This window comes from Lagenorhynchus albirostris, chromosome 15 (genome assembly GCF_949774975.1).
Source record: "Lagenorhynchus albirostris chromosome 15, mLagAlb1.1, whole genome shotgun sequence".
Classification (NCBI taxonomy): Eukaryota; Metazoa; Chordata; class Mammalia; order Artiodactyla; family Delphinidae; genus Lagenorhynchus; species Lagenorhynchus albirostris.
The window spans coordinates 27,364,978-27,382,160 of NC_083109.1; the positions used below are offsets into that span (position 1 = coordinate 27,364,978).

At 50.2% G+C, this 17,183-nt stretch overlaps 1 protein-coding gene across 1 annotated transcript; it reads left to right on the forward strand.

The window, feature by feature from the left end:
- Window positions 1-9,243: 9,243 nt before the first annotated feature.
- On the forward strand, window positions 9,244-12,353 carry SOX12 (SRY-box transcription factor 12). Its single transcript, XM_060124129.1, has one exon. It carries the CDS (start codon window positions 9,586-9,588, stop codon window positions 10,522-10,524), a length of 939 nt encoding a protein of 312 aa, XP_059980112.1. The 5' UTR covers window positions 9,244-9,585; the 3' UTR covers window positions 10,525-12,353.
- The last annotated feature ends 4,830 nt before the right edge of the window (window positions 12,354-17,183 follow it).

The window sequence follows — 17,183 nt, forward strand, 5'->3', positions numbered from 1 at the left end:
TTCAATATAGGTATTTTCATTTAATTTTAAATGATCAAGAAGCTAGTCATCTTTCTTTGTTTGTATTTCAAATGCATACAAAAGAAAGACGCTGAGTCATTGAGACATTGACCTAAGCAATTGGTAGCTGACTTTTATTGGACAAAACATATTAAAACTATAGGATAAATGAATATTTTTCTTAATCCATTGAAGAAGTTCCATTTTTAAGGCAGACTATGTAATTGCTTTAACACTCTAAAGTCTAAATAAACTAAATGTGTTTTTAAAACCCTGCCATCTTTTTAAAAATGAACTTTATTTTTTAGAACAGTTTTAGATTTACAGAAAAATTGCAAAGATAATACAAAGTTCCTATATCCCCCACCCATCCTGTTTCCTCTATTATCAACATCTTACCTTAATATGGTGCATTCGTTACCATTAATAGTTTATTCTGATTTCCTTAGTGTTTACTTAATGTCCTTTTTCTATCCCGGGATTCCATCCGGGATGCCACATTGCATTTATCTCATGTCTCCTAGATTCTTCTTGGCTGTGGCAGTTTCTCAGACATCAACAGGACTGATCACTGTTGGTGTTGACCTTGATCACCTGGCTGAGGTAGTACCTGTCAGGTTTCTCCTCTGTAAAGCTGCTCTTCTTTTACCCCTTTTCGTGTTCTCCTCTTTGGAAGGAAGTAACTATGCTTAGCCCACACTTAAGGAGTGGGGAGTAATGTTCTATCCCCTTGAGGGTGGAGTATCTGTGTAAGTTATTTGGAGTTTTTCTGCACTGAAGATGTGTTTCTTTTCCTCTATTTATTTAGTCATTTATTTACATCAATGGACTCATAGATACTTATTTCATACTTTCAGTTATAATCCAGTACTGCTTAATTTTGTTACTCAAATTGGTCCAGATTTGGCCTTTGGCAGGCAGCTCTTTTAGTTGCCTCCTGTGTCCCTTTGACATATTCCCTTCTTTGTGTGTCTTTTGTTGTTCTTGAGCACTTCCTTACCTTCTGGCACTATATGTTGCCCCAGACTCATCTTGTATATCCCCTGCCCCAGTCCTAGAATTAGCTGTTTCTCAAAAGTCCAGATTCCTCCTATTTCAACTAACAGAACAAAGAAATATATGTGCATATGCTAACCTGTGTACATAAACATATCTAAGAATATTTCTGTATGTAACCATCTGCATCTATATTAAGCTAAAGGTAAGGTCCTATTTATATTTCCAGCTCTAATCCATTACCACATGAATCACTCTAGCCTCCTCCCCTCGCTCATCTGTAAATTCCCACTCCAACAATGAGAAACCTGGCTCCCACCATTCACCAGTAAAAATGTATAGCAGTATCAGCATTGTTAACCCATACCCCTGTGGGAAACGTTATCAACTTTATGTACACTTTCTTTTGCTTTTAGTTTTACAGACCCCGCTCGAAGTTGCTTAAGTCAAGCTCCTTTCCCCCACCCCCTTTAATGAGGCTGTTTCATACATTTGTAATACAGTTTGTTTTGTCACATTCTGCATTCCATTTTGGGATCCTCCCCAGTCATAAATGATTTTTTAATTTTTCATGCATTAAGATTTGCTCTTTCTAATGTATAGTTCTATGGGTTTTGACAAATGCATAAGGTCTTGTTTCCACCATTATAATATACAGAAGAGTTTCACTGTCCTGAAAAGTCCCCTGTGCTTCACCTATTCAACCCTCTCCCCACCCCAAACCCTGACAACCATTAGATCTTTTTGTTGTCTCTATAGTTTTGCCTTTTTGTACATTTTCTTTTAAAGAGAATACACACAATAGAGTACTTTTGTTGTTGCTCTTGTTACAAGTCATTGACTTTTTTTTTTTTAATTTATTTTTTTGGGCGGTGCCACGCAGCATGTGGGATCTCTCTTCCCCCACCAGGGATCGAACCAGCACTCCCTGCAGTGCAAGCGCGGAGTCTTAGCCAGTGGACTGCCAGGGAAGTCCCACAACTCATTGACTCTTTACCATGCTCCATGTCCTGAAATATGCTCTCCCAATTTGCAGATGAGAAAACCGAGGCAAATCAGTTGAAGTAACTCCCTAAAAACTCATGACATTGAACAAAGTTTGACTTCAAATCCTGGGTGCTTTGATTGTTTAAAGCCCCAGTATTTCCATGCTTGACTTCTGAGTCACCTATGGGAGTCCTCTATATTTAGCCAATAAGGTGGGAATGACTTATTTCCCAGTTTCCCCAGGCAGTCCCAGTTTATTACTGTTGTTCCAGCATAATTATTAATAGTGTCCCCTTTCATGATAAAGAATATGGTCACCTCCAAAGGAAAAGTCTAATGAATTTCAGAGTCAGGTTGTGGGAATTGTACTCTAGGAAATGTGGAGATGTACCGATGGGGTGTGATGTGAGACACCAGATGGAACCCACTGTCCAGGTAAAATCAGTTCCTCCATCTAGTCACCGTCCCCTTCCTTCCCCCAATCTGATTATTCCCCAATTCCATCAGCCCTGCTGGTGCTGCTAAAATGCCCCTGATGCTGTCCTCTTCTCCCCATGAACATGCCTCCAGTTCTGGCCTCTCCTTGCTGCCCTGTGCTTCTCTGAGTCTCAAGCTACATCTTATGGACTGGCAACCCAGAATTCCGTCAGGATCTTTAAGACTTTGGGATTTCACAGAGAAGTTTAAAAAACTCCTCTCACCCCTGAAAAAAACTATTCATTTGAAAATTTGGAGATGGACAAAAATTGCCAACTTTTTATTTTGTCAAGTAAGGATGAGGAAAACCTCCATCTTCTCTATTAGTACTGCCTCTTAGAAATATAATGCAAGCAAAGTAAAAAAAAAAAAAAAAAAAAAAAAAAATTAAATAAGAGAAACAGGTGAAACTAATTTTAACATATTTTATTTAACCCAATATATCCAAAACGTTACAATCTCAAAACTATTAATGCGATATTTTAATTTTTTTTGCTAAGTATTTGAAAACCAGTGAGAATTTTGCACTGTAGCACATTTCAATTTGCAGTAGCCATACTTAAGTGCTCACGAGCTCCATGTGCAGTTCTATACCATTATTCAGTAAAAGAGCCCTGTAATGTACACACACACACACACACACACACACACACACACACACACACACACGATCATAATCTTTGAATTTTTCAAAGAAGACATTTAGATGAATCAAGAAATGAATTACCTTGTTCTTATTGCTCTCCCTCTTTATTATGAATGTCTTTGAGGACCGTGCTGGTTCAAAGACTGATGTTTTAGAGCTAGACACAGTTGGGGTGGGTGGAGTTGCATGATGGTGTCTGTGACAGCCACGCCCACACCCGATTTGGCTCCTTCCTCCCTTCACTGAACAGGTATTGAGAGTCTGTGTTGTGCCAAGGTCTGCTAAGTGCTGGGGAGAGTGGAAATTAGGTGGGTCCTTTGATCCCATGGAGCTTCTGCTCTGCTGTGGTGTACCAAGTGGGGCTCTGCAGGCAATGAAAGGGTGTATTGTCTGCGGAGAATTTGAGAACAATAAAACTGATTGAACATCTCTCTGCATTTTATTATTACCATGTGCCCGCCATTCTAAACCATGTCAGTGTAAGACACTCCTCTCTGAAAATCAAGTTGTTGGTCTACCTTGAGTCCTAATGATATATTTGTAAGCTTCGAATCAGCATATTTTAATCACTTGTACACTAATAAACATAATCGCCTACAAGGAAGATAATTCAGAGCACTCCCAGCTATACATTCAGCCCCTAACACACACCAGACACAGCTACACGCGTTAGTTTTGAGAATAAGTTCGTAACAGTCCAGAATTGTTCAAGCTCGCTTCCTGAGTACTTGTGTCTCCAGCCCCTTTGGTACAACATATGGCTGTGTTTAAACAATAGATTCAAAATAAACAACGATAGCACAGTGATTAGGAAGCTGAAGAACCAGAACTTGAGTTGCTTCAATTCTGTCATTCTATGTGACCACTTGAAGCTGTTGTATTTAAAATTTAACACAGTGAAACAAAGAGTGAACGGCCAAGCGTGGTAACTGCAAATTTTATTATTTAGTAAAATAGTATATATAATAATATTATTATTCAGTAAAATTGTGTTTTACCGAATTTGAAATATATTTTTATAGATTAATTTAATTTAATTAATTAATTTATTTATTGGCTGCGTTGGGTCTTCTGTTGCTGTGCCCCGTCTTTCTCTAGTTGCCACGAGCTGCGGGTGGCGGGGGCTACTATTCGTTGCGGTGAGCGGGCTTCTCATTGCGGTGGCTTCTCTTGTTGTGGAGCATGGGCTCTAGGCGCGCAGGCTTCAGTAGTTGTGGCACACCGGCTTCAGTAGTTGTGGCTCGCGGGTTCTAGAGCGCGGGCTCAGTAGTTGTGGCGCATGGGCTTAGTTGCTCCGCGGCATATGGGATCTTCCCGGACCAGGGCTCGAACCCATGTTCCCTGCACTGGCAGGCGGATTCTTAACCACTGCGCCACCAGGGAAGCCCCTAGAATCATATATTTAATATTAAAATTGATTCTTATATTTAAAGTGATTTCTTATTTGTTTTTAAACTGTAATGTAATTAATGGAATGGAATGGAATTATTATTGCAACAGACCACTGTGTGGGTGTGTTTTTTTCTTTTATTTTTCAAAGAAATATAGTAATATAATTGAAAAGTATGGATCAAATGCTCTTTTCCTTTTTTGTACTGTAATATTTATTTTTACCGACATGATTATGTATACAAAGTTCAATAAAAGAGTATTGTCACCATCTGCATTTCTTTTCTGGCCATTATCATTAGTATTATTCATTGTATTTCATGACTGCTGCTGAAAATAATGTCATTTAAGGGAGCCATCTGTTCTGAGTGTCAAATGAGCTAGGCAGGTCACTGTGCACTGAAGAAAAGGAACATGGGGTTAGGAGAGCTCTAAGGAGGCAGACAGAGGCAGGAGTGCTGGAAAGGGTGAGGGAATGGACTTCACAACACCCTGTGTGGGGAGGCTTGGTTTGTTCCACAAACTGAAATGAGACTTTTGTGACTAGAGAGTGGATCAAGACTGAGAAATTGGGAGAGGAGGTCAGATAGGTGAGCAGGGGTCAGACCAAGCTTGGCCTAGTGGGTCAGGTGAAAGTCTGGTGTTTATCTTGAGAGTAATGGGGAAACCACTGGTGGGTTTTAACAAGGGAAGACGCACGATCAGATTTTTGACTGAAAGGCACCATCACTCTGGCTTCAGGGAGGAGAATGGAATGGAAGGAGATATGGTGGGTTCAGGGACCAGAAAGGAGGCTGGGCAGGTACCCAGATAAGAGATGATGGTGGCCTGGACCAGTGGGGCAGCAGTGGTCAGCATCTCTCCAAGAACCTTACCATCTATCTACCACAGTCTGGATGGAACAGCTCAGTGGTCAGCCCAGCCTTGAACTCCTGTGGCCTGCAAGGTTTAGACTCTGGGGCACCCATCTGAAAGGACTCAGGATAGCCTGTGTGCACTGATAAATATCACATCCCAGTGGCAGACTGGAGTTTTGGGTTTTGGGTTCCAAAATTTCACTTCCTCCTCTGGGCTCCCGGAGGAATTTGAGCACACTTACGATAGAGCACTGACTTTCATTTAATAAATAATTATTGAGCACCCACTGTGTGCCAGGCACTCTCCTAGGGACAGAGCAGGAAAAAAACCAGACAAAAATCTCTGCCCTCTTTGAGCTGGCATTCCAGTGGAGGGGAGATGGGCAAAAAACAAGTGAACAAATGAAATAATTCCGGAATGTGGCGAGTGCTATGAAGCAAATAGAAAGGGTGATGAGTTAGAAGAATGCAAGCAAAAATTAAGATATCTAACAATACAAAACTTTGGACAGGATATAGACGAAGAGGATCTCTTCTATGTTGCTTGTGGGAAAGTAAATTGGTACAACTTGGAAGTTTCGAATCACCTGATAAAAGTTAGCGCCCACATATCCTCAGATGCAGCCACCACACTTGCCATAAAATACCTGGAGACCTTGCACTTGAGCACCAGGAACACATTTAGGATTGTTAACAGGACCACTGCTCATAAGAGCAAAAACCTGGCGATGATACAGATGTCCAGGGACAGGACACTAGATAGAAAAATTGTGGTACATTCCTGCAGTGGAAAATGAATGAACCCCACACGGGTGCAATAATTTCGATGAATCTTGCCACTATAATATTGAGTGAGAAAGTAAGTACCAGAGTATTACATACAGCATGATACCCTTTTTTTAAAGCTAGAGGCAAGGGAATATATTTTGTTGTTTTTTTTTTAATGTTTATGTATTCATTTGGCTGCACTGGGTCTTAGCTGCGGGATCTTTGTTGCTGCATGCAGGATCTAGTTCCCTGACCAGGGATCAAACCCAGGCTTCCTGCATTGGGACCACAGAGTATTAATTACTGGACCACCAGGGAAGTCCCAATGAAAATATTCTAAAATTGATTGTGGTGATGGTTGCACAGCTCCCTTAATATGTCATTGAATTGTATACTTTAAATGAATGAATACTCTGGTATTTCAATAAAGCTGCTAAGCTTTTTATAAGTGTAAAGGAAGACTCAGGATAGACATTACATCAGGTGAGGGAAAGCAGGGGATGGGATGGGAGAGAAGTTCATAGGGAAAGGTGGGTTATTATCCATGTTCCAGTTCCTGTGTTGGGTTGCTGATTTCACTGGTTTGTTTTCGTTTTTTTGTTTTTCTTTTTGCAGTATGCGGGCCTCTCACTGTTGTGGCCTCTCCCGTTGCGGAGCACAGGCTCCGGACGCACAGGTTCAGTGGCCATGGCTCACGGGCCCAGCCGCTCCCGCGGCATGTGGGATCTTCCCAGACCGGGGCACGAACCCGTGTCCCCTGCATCGGCAGGCGGACTCTCAACCACTGTGCCACCAGGGAAGCCCTGATTTCACTGGTTTTTACTATATTATATATAAATAAATATATACAAACATGAACTGAACCAATCATGGACAATGATAACAATGTCACAGACCAACAATTCTGTGTACCTGAGATGCAGGGGAATGTGGGTGGGCGGCAGCAGAGAGTGGTCAGGGCAGGCGTCTCTGGAGAGTCCATGTTAACTGAGGCTAGAATGAGATGGACCAGCCATGTGGGGATGGGGGTGAAGAGTTTACCAGGCTGAGGAGACAGCATGTACAAAGGCCCTGAGGTGGTTCCAAGCCTTCTGTGTTTGAGGAATATCCAGGAGGCCAGTACTTCAAACTCTAATATAGTAATGGCGGCAGCTACAGGGCCACAGTAAGACCTTTGAGAGGCCCTAAGCACTGAAAAGACGGCAGTGCCCATCCTATGTAATTTAAAATAAGACAAATATTAAGTAGGAAAAGTGTAAAAGTGTTAGAAAAAATTTTTAAAGCTTTTATTTTTCCCAGGATCACTACTTTGATGCCTTTTTTTCTTATTATGTTGGTGTTTCTAGGTTGGTGGTGCCCTGAGTCTCTGATAACTAATATTTGTTGTGCATTTACTAGATGTCAGGGATGTGTCTACATCCATTATCCCATTTAATCTGTAAAATAACCATATGAGGAAGAAACTGCTTTTTCCTATTTTAAGGACACGCAAAAAGAGGCACCCGGAATATGAATACAGAAATTCTGACTCCACTGAGCAATAAACCGTACAAGCTACCGTTGTTAAGATTCAAACTCGGGGGTCTCCAGATCTCAGCGTCCAATAATAGTAAACGGAGAAACCATTTGGTCGGGAGCGGAGCCTTCTCCTTCCGAGTGCCCTGTGCCTTTAAGAGTCGCCCCCTCCCGCCGGCGAAGATCCAATTTCCCTCCCGGGCACCCAGAGCAATCACCCCGCCCCCAGCGTCTGCGGAGCCGCACGCAGGTCCTCCCTCCCCCACCCCACACCCTCCGGCTGGGCTCTCCGCACCCGCCCGCCCAGGGGTGGGTGAGGTCTACAGCCTGAGACACGCACCTTCCAATCCGGATACTGCCCACTATGCCCCAGCAGAATGCTACCATAGAGACCCCCATCCCGACCCCTCCCAGCTCCTGATTCCGTGGAGGGACGCTTCAGCGCCCCCACCCATCGCCCGGGCCCACTACGCGGTGAAGGTGACCTCCCCCAAGGGGCAGCACACGCCCAGCAATGCCCGAGCGGGCTCACACGTGGTGAGATGGGAGCGCGCAGCCCCTCCCCGCCACGCGCCTCGAGCGTGCGCCTCGGACCCGCCCCTTGGCCTGGCTCCGCCCCCGTGCCCGCGCACGCTTCTCCAGACCCGGGAGGGGCATCGCGCCCTAGTCTGGCACCAGGCTGGTCTAGGTGTGGCGTGGGACCTGGGAATGGGGCACCCACGCATCTTCGAACCTCGCCTGAGACGTGTGAAAAACGGAGAGTTCGTCCTACTCAGGACCCTCGGCTGGTTAGGCGAGGTGCCCCGGCCGCTTCGTGCGCTGAGGGAAGAGAGCTGGGACCGCGAGCCTAGGATTCGAGCCCTAATCTGCAGATATTTGGTGTTTCCTACCTGGAAAGTGGGCGTCATGTGCCCTTCTTTCTCAGGTCCCTCGTGGTGCCTCAAAAGAGAAGAAAAATATAAAAGGGATTCGGTTCATTGGGCCCATAAACATTTGTTGAGCGCCTATATGGCTGGATACTAGGCAGGGGCTACATCAATGATACGATGAGGTTTTTGTCCCCTTAAGGAGCTTTCCTGAGCCTAGGTCTCCTCACCTTCAGTTCTGGGGCGGCTAAAAAAGACGCCCCCGAAAGAGGAGGGAGCGGAGGCCCTACCTGGCGGCAGGTGTCACTGAGTAAGCTAAAATTTCAAAGGCAACGCGGGGCGGGGACAGGCTTTCTGGAGCCAGAAGGGAAGCACGCTCGGCGTCCACCCCCCGCCCCCCACTCTCCCGCTAGTCCCCAGCCTAAGAAAAGAAACCGACTTCATCCGACACCCCCAATCCCAGCCACAAGACCGCCCAGCCCCGCAGCGCGAGCCCCGCCCCACTTCGGCAGCCAGCGATTGGGAGATGCAAATACCAGGTTCTCTGCCCAGCAACGGGTGACGCGGCGCCCGAGCGCGAGGCGTGGCCCGGCCGCAGCCCAAGCGGGCACCTCGGTGTTTACACGGGGCGGCCCCGCGCGCGCCGCAGCGGCCCGCAGACGGAGAGGGGGAGGGGTGGCGCGCGCGCCGGCGGGGCCGCGCGGGGAGAAAGACACTGGAAGGCGGCGGGGCGGAGAGAGGCGCGCGCGGGCCGCGGCCGAGCAGGAGGCTGCAAGGAGAGCCCGCGGGGGCCCTGGGAGTGCAGTTCCTCAGCCCCCGCAAAACAATGTGTGGCGTGCTGCGGGGTGCAACTTGCCGGAGGCGGCGGGGGCGCGCCGAACCCGCCTGAGACCGCGCCGCTGACCTTCTCCCCCCGCCGTCCGTTGGGCCCGAGCGCCCAGCTTCTCGCTCCCCAGCTCGCGGGGGCCGGGCCGAGCTGCAGGGCGGGGCCGCCCCTCCGTCGCTGCTGCCTCCTCCCCCACCCCCAGCCGCTGAGGATGCGGACGGCCCCCGGCGGCGTCTAGCGGCCCCGGGCCCAGGCGCGATGGTGCAGCAGAGGGGCGCGAGGGCCAAGCGGGACGGCGGGCCGCCGCCCCCGGGGCCCGGGCCGGCCGAGGAGGGGGCGCGTGAGCCTGGCTGGTGCAAGACCCCGAGCGGCCACATTAAGAGACCGATGAACGCGTTCATGGTGTGGTCGCAGCATGAACGGCGGAAGATCATGGACCAGTGGCCCGACATGCACAACGCCGAGATCTCCAAGCGCCTGGGCCGCCGCTGGCAGCTGCTGCAGGACTCGGAGAAGATCCCGTTCGTGCGGGAGGCGGAGCGGCTGCGCCTCAAGCACATGGCGGATTACCCGGACTACAAGTACCGGCCGCGCAAAAAGAGCAAGGGGGCGCCCGCCAAGGCGCGGCCCCGCCCCCCCGGCGGCGGCGGCAGCCGGCTCAAGCCCGGGTCGCAGCTGCCTAGCCGCGGGGGCCGCCGAGCGGCTGGAGGGCCTTTGGGGGGCGGCGCGGCGGCGCCCGAGGACGACGACGAGGACGACGACGAGGAGCTGCTGGAAGTGCGCCTGGTCGAGACCCCTGGGCGGGAGCTGTGGAGGATGGTCCCGGCGGGGCGGGCCGCCCGGGGACAAGCGGAGCGTTCCCAGGGGCCGTCGGGCGAGGGGGCGGCTGTCACCGCCGCCTCCCCGACTCCGTCGGAGGACGAGGAGCCGGAGGAAGAGGAGGAGGAGGCGGCGGCGACGGAGGAAGGCGAAGAGGAGACGGTGGCGTCGGGGGAGGAGCCGCTGGGCTTTCTGTCCAGACTGCCCCCCGGTCCTGCCGGCCTAGACTGCAGCGCCCTGGACCGCGACCCAGACCTGCCGCCCCCCTCGGGCACGTCGCACTTCGAGTTCCCGGACTACTGCACCCCCGAGGTTACCGAGATGATCGCAGGGGACTGGCGCCCGTCTAGCATCGCCGACCTGGTTTTCACCTACTGAGCCCACCGTCAGCGGGGCGCGCACGCCCCCTAAACCAGCTGTTTACATACAGGAATCAGGTATTGGGGCCCCTCGGAGGCCGAGGCTGGCACCCCATCTCCCGCACAGCCTCCCCCCTCCTAGACGTGCCCAACCCCCTTCAAATCCAGACATGCCCTTCCCCCGCAGACACACCCCAAGGCAGCCCAACCCCCACCCTTTCTCCGACATCCAAGCCCCTCCCCATCTTACCCCCTCCCGCACAGCCACCAGCAGCCAGCCCCCCCTCCGATACACCTCCCGTCCTCTCCAAGAGACCTGTACCCCTCCCCCATTTTGCACACGCCCTTCCTCACGGCCGGAGGACACGCCCCTGCCCTTGCTCCGGACTCCCTCCGCCTTAGCCTGGCCCGCCTCCTGTCTTGTTTGGGGGGGCGCTGCAGCTGGGCGGCCCCGCGCCCTCCTCCCTTGCCCCTCCCTCCCAGGGAGGGGGAGGGGCCCGTTCCTTTTCCCCGGGAACACTGGGATCCGCCCCCTTCTCGCGCATGCTTAATGCTTCTTGGGAGGAGGGAGCTGGTCCCAGTCGAACCTCACGCCCCTGTCAGATCCAGGAAGAAGGGGGGCGGATATAGAGCGATCCTGAGAAATCTTTTGATCCAGGAGCCACGGCTTCCGTTCAACCCGACGGGGCGTCACTGCCTTAAATGGGAGGAGCACTCGGAAGGGGGAGAAAGAGACTAGCCGGCCCGGAAGGGTTGGTGTGGAGCTTGGAACTCCCAAGTGGCATAGCCCCTTTTCCCGTACGGGGTCGCCCAACCCACGTGCACCCACCCCTCACCGACTGCATGACTGCCTCTACAGCTTGTTTTGGTTCCAAGAAGCCTACCTTTCTTTCCCCCACCTGGGAATTGGGGGCAGGGTCTTTCTCTGGAAATCCTTCAGGAAAGAAAAAGAAAACTCAGAACCAAGACACGTAACAGTTTGTTTGGGGACAGGGTCCTTATGCTTCACACGCCCCCCCCCAAGTGCCCTTATCACCTCAGGGCACACTCTCAGCCTGGGCTCCTTCCTAAGCCCACCGCCCCTTCCTGTCATCCAGGTCCCTCTGCCTACAGTATTCAGTGGGAGAAACTGAGACACGTTGGTACTAGGGGGTTGAGACTGAGGCGTAATAGCAGATGAAGTGGCAAGAAGAGCCCCACTTTTCAGCAGCTGGCTTCAGAGAGACCATCGACTGGGCCAGTGAGACTGAAGGGAGGGTCAGAGTAGTCTTGGGCCGTTTGCGCCTAGCGCTGCTGCATCCAATTCGGGTGCCCTCGGAAACCCTGCCCCTGATGCTGTTACCCCTCTTACTCCAGCTCCCCGCTCAAGCCCCGCCCCTCCGGCCTCCCCACGCCCCATTTGCCCTCACTACCTGTATCTCACCGGCGTGTGTTCACCCTCCTGGGTGTGCACACACTCTCATTCACACACACAAATCTCAGGAACAAACGGTCCCAGAGTCCTCCGGGACCCCTGCCCAGGGTCTCTGCAGGTCTCTGCCCCACGCGTTCCCGTCGCTGACAAAGCCACCAGCTGCCTCCTTTAAGCTTGGTGCTCCGGCTCTGGGCCTTTTTGCGCGCGCTCTCTTTCTCTCTTTTTCTCTTTTTCTCTCTCTCTCTCTTTTTTTTTTTTTTTTAAGAAAAACAACAACAAAAAAGACAATGAAAAATCCCAGAAAACGTCATGTGAGTGAAGAGATGTCACTGTCTGTGGTCTTGGAGAACTAGTCTCATAGCTGAGGGGAGGGGGCACTGGCACCCACAGCAGGACTTCTGCCAGGACTGAATAAAGTGTATTTGCCCCATCTCGCCCTGTGCTTCTACATGTCTTTGCCTTTCCTCAACCCTCCCCAAACAGTTTGGCAGATTCAAGTCCATGTGACTTAGCACCATGCAGGAAGAGCTGGGGGTTCCAGGGCAAGGAGGCACCTGGCCCCTCTAGGCCTCTCTGCTCCCTCTATCTCAGGACTCCTGGTCTTCATTAAGGATGGCAGACTCATCCCTGCAGAGGCCAGGCAGGTGACACGAATGAGAGAGTCTGGGTGGACACTGGCTTCATGACCCACTTCAAAGGGAGCAACTGCTCACTTCCTGCCGGTTGTGACCCTGTGGGAATGCAGCCCACTGTGGCCAGGGGGCTAGATTTTTCAAGAGAAGATGGCAATCTGGATGTTTCTGTGAACATCTCAATTTCAAAATGAAAGCTGAGTGAAATATTTTTAAGTCCTTGTGGACCAAGTGAAACACGCGTGTAGGCACACCTAGCCCGGGGGGCCAGTCTGACCCTGCCCTTAAGAGTAAGAGTCAGGGTTGAGCCTGGTACCACCGCTGAGCACCTGTGTGACCTTGAGCATGTGAACTTCACCCTGACTCTTCTTTCCACATGTGTAACGCAGGGGTGATGATAATACCTGCTTCACAGGGTAAAATGAAGTTCGAGGTGAGAAGCATTTAACATGGTCCTCCATAAATTGTATTATTCCATTGTCCAGAGGAGGAAACTTAGGGTCAAGGTGCGGAAGCAACTTGTAAAGGGGCTTCAAGCAGCCAAGGTCAGGGCCCCAAATTTTGGTTTCCGTCTCCTGGTGAAGTGTTACTTCGGGGTGCTTGCCTCTCCCTCCCTGTTCGAATCTGCAGATGGTGTTAGGCTGGCGGTTCAGGGTGTGGAGTAGTGGGGTTCGTCCCCATGCCTAGCACGTAACTGGCCCCCAGTGTAGATGTTTTGAATGACTGAAGAACAGCAGCAGAAGCCACAGTGATTCCTGCCCATGAGATTCTTACCAGTGTGTTTTGGGAACTGAGATGAAGGCTTTTCAAAACTTTGTCCCCCTACACCTGTCCGCCTAATTCTTCCTCTACCAGATTCAATGAATTCCTAAGGTTGGACAAAGCCTGTTTCCCCAGTAAGAACCAAGGCCAAGTGTGCAAGTCTCATTCACAGAGGGTATTTGGGGACTGGGATACCCATAGATGCTTTAAAAGAGGACTAAAGCAGGTTTGGGAGGGCTGGGCACCTATAGAAAGGGGGCTTGGGGCCTCAGGAGTTACAGTGAGCGCTTCCTCTTGGCCTCTGATTGGAAGCGAGATTGACCACAAATCAAAACAAAACCTTTAAGAAAGAAAAGGTGGAAGAGAGCCACTTCACCCAGGGCAGCCTGCATCTGGTGTCCGAATGAGCACAGGTGTAAAAGCCTGCCACTTCAGTGCAAGGTGGGACAGACACAGGGAGTACCTGCCCCCCACCCCGCCAGGTCCTCACCCCAGGGCCCCTCCAGGGTGGCTGAGGCTTTGCCTGGTCAGCAGCGCAGTTTGGCTTCCTGAACCCAATTCTGTCTCCTCCCTCTTCTTTTCACAGGTGTTTATCCCTAATAAATATCTTGCACCCCAAACTCAGTCTCCGTGTCTGCTTCTGGACAACCCAGTCTGCAGCGGATGGTGGAAGGGGCTGGACAAAGGGAAGGGGATCACTGGCCCAGCAATTGCAGCTGGGCACCTCTGATACCCACTCCCTCAGGAGGAGTCTCGTTTCCACCAACACTGTCAGACCCAACCTCGGGGCTGCACGCTTTCCACCCTTTCCAGTCGGCCTCAATTAGAAACTCCGGCCTCAGCCCACAAGTCACTCAGGGCCCTCTGCTGATGCCATTCTCATTCGCAGTCCCTCCCCTGGCCTAAGCTGGAGAGAGAGGCTAAAAGTCTGTGTTTGCCCTTCACGATGCCCTGGGAGGGGGAGGGCAGGGGGCGTGTAAAACGCCAGGCCAGAGACGGTGCTAGAGTACTGCGGCCCTTGGGCAAGCGCCTCCCTTCGTAGGCCTTAGTTTCCCCCGGGGTGATGTGGGGGAGGAGGAAATACGAATAGAAGTGAGACCATTTATTGTTATTTTGTTTCCTTCCATTTCTGAAGGAAATGGATTCTGACCTGTGAAAGGTGGGGGCGAGACCTGCTTATGTGGACTTTGGGGACGCCTAGTGGCTGAGAGGAGTAGGAAGCATTGCGGGCGCGCGGTGGAGAGGTTGCAGGGTGTGTCCCACTCTAATCCCCCTCCATTCATGCTCTCGGATTCATCTCTGGGTCAGGTTCGTGGCCGGGGCTATTTGAGCTATCTTGGTTCCAGCGCTTTAAAAACGCCTATACGCTGATGTATTGGCCACCTATTCCTATGTAATGAAACGCCACACGGTTAACCGCTTAAAACAGCATGCATTTATTATTTCATAATCTCTGTGGGCCCAGGGTCCAGGCATGCCCAGCAGAGAATCCTGGGTTCTTTGCTCAGGATCTCTCAAAGCTGCAGTCACACTGTTGTCTGGGCTGCATTCCTTTCTGGAGCTCAGTGTCCTCTTGCAGAATCACGGGGTGGCGGGCTGAACTCAGTTCCTTGTGGTTAAAGGACTGAGGCCCCCATTTTCTTCCTGGCTGTCAGCTGGTACCACTCTGGATTCCTAAAAGCCACTCAGTTATTTTCTTCACGGGCCTTTTTTAGTGTGGAGGCTTATTTTGTCAAGGAGCAGCAGGAGAATCTTTCTGCACCTTCAAGTCACTTGGCTCAAGGAAGGCTCTCTTTTAAAGGGCTCACCCAGGGAAATGGTCCTTTTGATTCACTAAATATCAACTAATTTAATCACATTTACCTTGATCACATTTATGAAGTCCCTTCACCCTTGCCGATAATGTAAGCTAATCACAAGAGTGACATCCGTCATGCTCCCGGGTCTTACCCACACAGAGAGGAAGAGGTTATGTTGGGCACGCACACCAGGGAGTGGGAATCTTGGGGGCCACCTTAGAATTCTGCTTATCGTAGCCGTAGCTTCTTAAGCTTATAGCTCCATCCCGACACTGCCAGACTCATTATGTTTAGCTGCCTTCTTGTTGTCTTCACTGGGATATCTAATTGGCACCTGAAATTTGGCATGTCTAAAAATGAAGTGTGTTTCCCCAATCCTCCCAAGCCTGCTCCCCCACCCACATCTTCACTTCTTCACATATTACTTTAGTTGGCCTTTTAAGGCCAGCAAACTTGACTCTTCTTTTCCTCATAGCTTCATATCCCTTATAGCCTATTGGTTCTATCTTCAAAATGTGTCCTGTGTCCTATCACCTCTCACCTTTTCCATGGCTACCCTCCTGGTCCTGCCCCCATCATCTCTTGCCCAGTATCCTTTACCTCGCTGAATTCAGCCACCTCGCTGAATTCCTTGCTTTCTCCTTTGCCCCATTCAGTCTTGTTACCCACAGAGCAGCCAGAGGAATCTGTTTAAGCTATAAATCAGACCATATACCGTCTCTGCTCGAAACTCTCCAATGGCCCCCATCTCATTCAGACTAAAAGCAAAAGTCCTCAACAAGGCCTGTGAAACCCGGTGTGATCTGGCATGTGGCCCACCCTGGGACTCATCCTTGCTACTTTGTCCTTCTCTCACCATGCTCCAGCCACCCTGGCTTCCTTGCTGTTCCTCAAAACTGCCAAGCACACACCCACTACAGGCCCTTTGCACATGCTGTTCATTCTGCTTGAAATGCTCTTCTCCCAGGCTTGCTCTCTCACTTCCTTCAGATCTCAGCTCCAATGTCACTAACTCAAAAAGTCTTCCCTGACAGTTCATATAAAGTATCACCTCCCCTTACGCTATCCCCTTACTTTGCTTTATTTTTCGTAATAGCATTTATCACTATCTGGCATTTATCATATAAAGTTTTATTTTGTTTGTATCTCTCCAATTAGTATGTAAGCTTCATGAGGAAGGAATGGCCTCTGCACTGGGCTCCATGCCTTAGCTCATTCAATCACTCATTTGCTCACCCATGCAACAAACATTTATTAAGGGCCTGCTTTGCCACGCTCTGTGCTAGGTGCTGGGGGTACAAAGGTGGAAAAAACAGACATGGTCCATCCTCACTGAATCCTCAGGTCTGGGGAGCAGAAAGACCCATAAACACAGGGGTGGAAATACATTGATGGAGATGGACAGTGGGGCTGGGGGGACACAGAGGAGGCCCTTAATCGAGACATGGAGCAGGGTGTGGTCAGGTCACCTCCTGGAGGAGGTGATGTTTAAGCTGTGACTGAGACCTCAGTGCATTGTTGTGGTTTTAGGACACGGCTACAAGTTCTTTGACCTTCCTCCCATAAATTTCCTTCCTCTTGAATCTGGGCTGGTCTTCGTGGTCTACTTGTAACTACTAGAATGCAGGAATGAGGCTGTAGGTTTCCAAGGCTAGGTCACACTGAACCACCGTAAGAAGTCCAAAAACCCTAAGACTGTCACATGATCAAGAAACCCCAAAACACGTGGAGGGACCACACGCAGGTGCTCCAGGTAATACAGGCACTGCCAAGGCTCCAGACATGTGAGTGAAGAAGCCTTCAGATGATTCCATCCCCTAGTCATTCAAGACTTCCCAGGTGAGACTCAGCCACCATGGAATGGAGACCAACTGCCCCCTCTTGCGCTGCCTGAATTCCTGACCCACAGAGTCCATGAGCAAAATGAAATGACAGTTATTTGCACTATTCAGTTTTGGGGACAGTTTGTTATGCAGCAATTAAAACTAGAATAGTAGGATGAGGCAGGTACGGGGGAAGGATGAAGCTTTCCAGACACCAGTGAGAGCAAGTGGGAAGACTCGGCAAGAGA

Coding starts and splice junctions, on each gene's coding strand:
- SOX12 (XM_060124129.1), top strand. CDS start 9,586: ATGGTGCAGCAGAGGGGCGCGAGGGCCAAGCGGGACGGCGGGCCGCCG.